Source organism: Nicotiana attenuata, unplaced genomic scaffold, assembly GCF_001879085.1.
Source record: "Nicotiana attenuata strain UT unplaced genomic scaffold, NIATTr2, whole genome shotgun sequence".
In the NCBI taxonomy this organism is placed as follows: Eukaryota; Viridiplantae; Streptophyta; class Magnoliopsida; order Solanales; family Solanaceae; genus Nicotiana; species Nicotiana attenuata.
In genome coordinates, this window is record NW_017694675.1 from 1 (window position 1) to 3,916 (window position 3,916).

At 36.6% G+C, this 3,916-nt stretch overlaps 2 protein-coding genes across 2 annotated transcripts; one reads left to right on the top strand and one right to left on the bottom strand.

Moving 5' to 3' along the window:
* Nucleotides 1-845: 845 nt before the first annotated feature.
* LOC109222619 lies at nt 846-1,655 on the bottom strand (the record flags this gene model as incomplete). Its single annotated transcript, XM_019386952.1, has 3 exons — nt 1,442-1,655; nt 1,126-1,364; nt 846-1,025 (listed from the first exon to the last, which is right to left on the bottom strand). Coding segments are annotated over exons 1-3 (633 nt in total), but the record flags the coding sequence as incomplete, so codon positions are not given.
* A 704-nt stretch (nt 1,656-2,359) lies between these two features.
* On the top strand, nt 2,360-3,515 carry LOC109222620 (LIM domain and actin-binding protein 1-like; the record flags this gene model as incomplete). Its single annotated transcript, XM_019386953.1, has 5 exons — nt 2,360-2,494; nt 2,654-2,750; nt 2,813-2,850; nt 2,937-3,026; nt 3,114-3,515. Coding segments are annotated over exons 1-5 (762 nt in total), but the record flags the coding sequence as incomplete, so codon positions are not given.
* Between the last annotated feature and the right edge of the window lie 401 nt (nt 3,516-3,916).

Sequence of the window (3,916 nt, forward strand, 5' to 3'; positions counted from 1 at the left end):
TGAGATCTGGAGAAGAAGTCGTTGGAGCAGCAATGGTCGCCGCTGGAGAAGAAGTCGCGTATGTTTGTTTGTTCACAGATGGTTTATTTGCCAAAAAATTTTTCAAAAAAAAAACCCTACCTGATGCCTTATGCTCGCTTAAGCGAGCTTTTTCTCGCTTTTTCTACAGGCTCGCTTCTCGCTTAAGCGAGAAAAGCGCACGCTTTTTGAATGTGAGTCGCCTTTTTAGCAGAAAAGCGCTAACCCTGCGCCTCGCCTCGCTTCATCGCTTAAAGCGAGAAGCGAGCGCTTTTAATAACACTGCTCTCAACACACTGTAAGGCCTTCTCTTCATTTCTGCCGTTCTTATATACATTGATGTTACCCTGTTATAATTGAGAATCTCAATGTATAATGTGCTATTCTTGATAGATATATAGAGTCTCCCTTAAGTTTATTATGTGAATTCTTGCCACCAAGTGAAATGTCCAGAACTATGCCTTTAGTTGTTTGTCGCTATATTATTGATGAGAAGGGCTTCGATCCTTGACCTGATGCTCAACTTAACTCAGCCTTTGGCATGTATGTTTTGTTTTTCTTGATTGATTTAATTATGCTTTATCCCTTGTTGCTTAGTTTTGGTTGTTTACATTTATGCTTCAGGGATATCTCTTTCAATTCAATGACCGGTAAACTTCCTCAAAGCTTCCAGTCACTAACTAGTATGGAGAAAATGTAAGGCTAGTATCTTCTGATTCATTTTTGTTCTGTATTGGCTGAGTGTCTTTAAGAGATTAAAGTTCTAGTATTGTGTTGTGCCCACAGTAAACTAGCAGACCGAGTTGGCAAAAGTTTGATGTAATTACCTTGGCGGCATCGAAGTTCCAATAGTCAAGAAGATCTTTAAAGTGAGACGCAGGAACATTTTGTGGCCTATTCTGCATTCGACGCTCGTCATTCTTATATGTATCAAAGTGCTTTTTCTTCAACTGACTTTTATACTTTCTCCAAGCAGTACAAACTAAATCAAAAACCCAATTCTTCGCCTCTTCAGGAATGTCATATTTTTCGTACAAATTTAGTGCAATTGGGTTAATATAAGAAATGTGAAATATCGACGCTTATTGAACATTAGGAACTTCATACCTTGACATATTTCCAAATATCATCTTTTTTGTCTACTTTCCTCCAATCAAATAAATTAAGAGGACAAAAGGTCTTATTCCTTCCCAATGTGCCGAGGAAGCTACCCAACTCTTTCACAACTTCCTTAGTGGGACCAATGGGTTGATTGAACTCATTTAGCACGATTATTTTACGGTCCTTCCTACCGTGCACACTTTGCATTTGAGTAGGGCCTCTTTTTCTTTTTAGCACAGAAGGGCCTGCACTAATACAAAACAAGTATAATCACCAATCACCACTATTAGTTAATTTTATGATTAAATTTATATATACTTGCCTGGTTCCTCAGATTGTTCAATTGCTTCATGATCGGTAGAATCCTCAGATGGTTCATGCACAGCTTGTGATGTAGGAGTGATGGAATCCATTGGTACTTGCCGCACTTGTTCTTGTACTCCTTGTGCTGTAGAAGAGGTAGAAATCAATGGCACTTGCCGCACTTTTTCTTGCAGTTGAGATCTTTGTGGAACCTTCTGATTGTCTTTCTTCATTTTCATGAAAGGTTCTTTTTGTTGTCAACGATTGATTTCGCAAAAATGCAAGTGATCGAGATTCTGATTGTTTTTTCATTTTTATTAGACCTTATAGCTTGAGAGATTCTCTTTGTTGTCAACGACGAAACCTTTTGATTTCGCAAAGATGCAAGTGATCCAGCTGGAATGCGGTTGGATATTTTTTTGTTTTTGCTTGAACACCCTTCTTGATTCATGACTTTTTAAAATCTCTGCCAGATACAAAAAAGCAGATGCGAAATAGTATAATATGTGTACATATTACTGAAAAAAGGAGAAGTATGAAAAGAAAAGGTAGAGAGGCAAAACTATGTATGGGAACAGAAAAAAGGGAACTTACTCTTTCTGTTCAGCCTCCTTCTGATTCAACACCTATTTGAGCACCTGAAGATGTTCTGACTTGCAAGGCTGATCACTAACAGGAGAGTAACTTCTATTAGTTAAAAAACAACGAGAAAGAAAATAAAAGTTCAAACAAAATAGATAGCATAAAACATACAATGGATCAGTTTCTACTTTTTATTTCCACTCTTACTGCCAAGTTATTTTCAATGAGTTTAAAGTCTGTTCACTATCACCATATAAATTTTAATGTAACAACTATCAATGCGTAGGTATTTATAGTGAGTCCAATTCGCAAACTAATTAAACAGTAAGGTAATAAACTAATGGGTTCAGTAATAATGGCATTTGCAGGAACAACACAGAAATGTATGGCATGTGAAAAGACAGTGTATCTTGTTGATAAATTAACTGCAGACAATAAAGTCTATCATAAAGCTTGTTTCAGATGCCATCACTGCAAGGGTACTCTCAAGGTTTGTCCATTTTTATCTAGTACTAGATTCTTAGCCAATCCATTGTTCAGATTTGTATTCAATGTTTCATTTATTGATTTCAGTAAGAAAGTAGATTTAGACTTGTTAATCCAATTTTTCATCTTAATAATCAATGCTTATTATTGTCTTCAATTGCAGCTTTGCAACTATAATTCCTTTGATGGAGTTCTCTACTGTAGACCTCACTTTGATCAGCTCTTTAAAAGAACTGTAAGTCTGGACAAAAGCTTTGAAGGTAGAGAGAAAAAGTGCATACATTTCAAATCAACTTTTGCAAATTAGAAAATTTATTGATAGATGGGACACCAAAAATTCTGAAGCCAGAGAAAGATGAGGTAAGTGACAAATGAATAACTCGATCTTGTCAACATATGAGAGGATATATTGTAAATAATTAATCCAAGTTGAATATTTGAAACAGAAACCACAGGCAGCTAAAGTTTCAAGCATGTTTGTTGGAACAAGGGCGAAATGTTTTGGCTGCAAGAATACTGTCTATCCAACAGAAAAGGTACATATATATGCAGAAAGAAATTAAACGTACATATATAATATCATTGATTGACTCTGGATCTTGGATTCGACTCTATTTATATAGGTATCAGTGAATGCAACAGTTGATCGAGCCAATTCCGGGGCTGTCAATACCAAGGTTACAGGAGAAAAAAACAAAGGAGAAGGGCTAGATGAATCTAAAAAACAGGTGATCAACCAAGATGACCAAGCTGCTGAATTAGATGCAAGAACAAAAACTTATGAAATTATGCAGCAATCCAGTCATGTAAATGTAAACAAAGAAGTTTGCAAGATGCTTGGAATTGCAGGCAACTGTGGACAAATTTCAACAGGCGCGCATACAACTCGTTTGGAGGCTGCTCGGGGCAATGAATCAAGTTCTAAAGGAGTGAAAAATAGAAAGGGTGAGGACTGGACAGTAGTTAATCATGCACAGCAGTCAACTAGCAATAAGAAGGCTCCAGTTACTAGTAAAATCTGTGATGTAAATGACATGTCCAATACTTTCCTGTTTCTACACCTAAGCCACCGTTCCAGTTTTCTCTAATATCGTGATGGACCACACTATCCAAACGGAAGATCCAGTATCTTACCTATTTTATGGCTTAGACTCATAAAATTGATTCCCTAAGAGTCCATGACACCAAAACCAAATTTCAACATCCATTTCAAACTAAATGGCCAACATTTGCTACTGCAGAGGGACCAAAACACCCTAGCAAAACAATGACAGAAATGCTAGAACGCGCTCCAGGTCATCATCAAAACAAGCTTGTGATCAAACACAAACAGAAACACAATAGATTGCATTTGATAAAATTTGTCGCAGATTTAAATACTCAGTACAACTAAGCTAAGAAAAGTATACTTTGATCTAGAGTAACC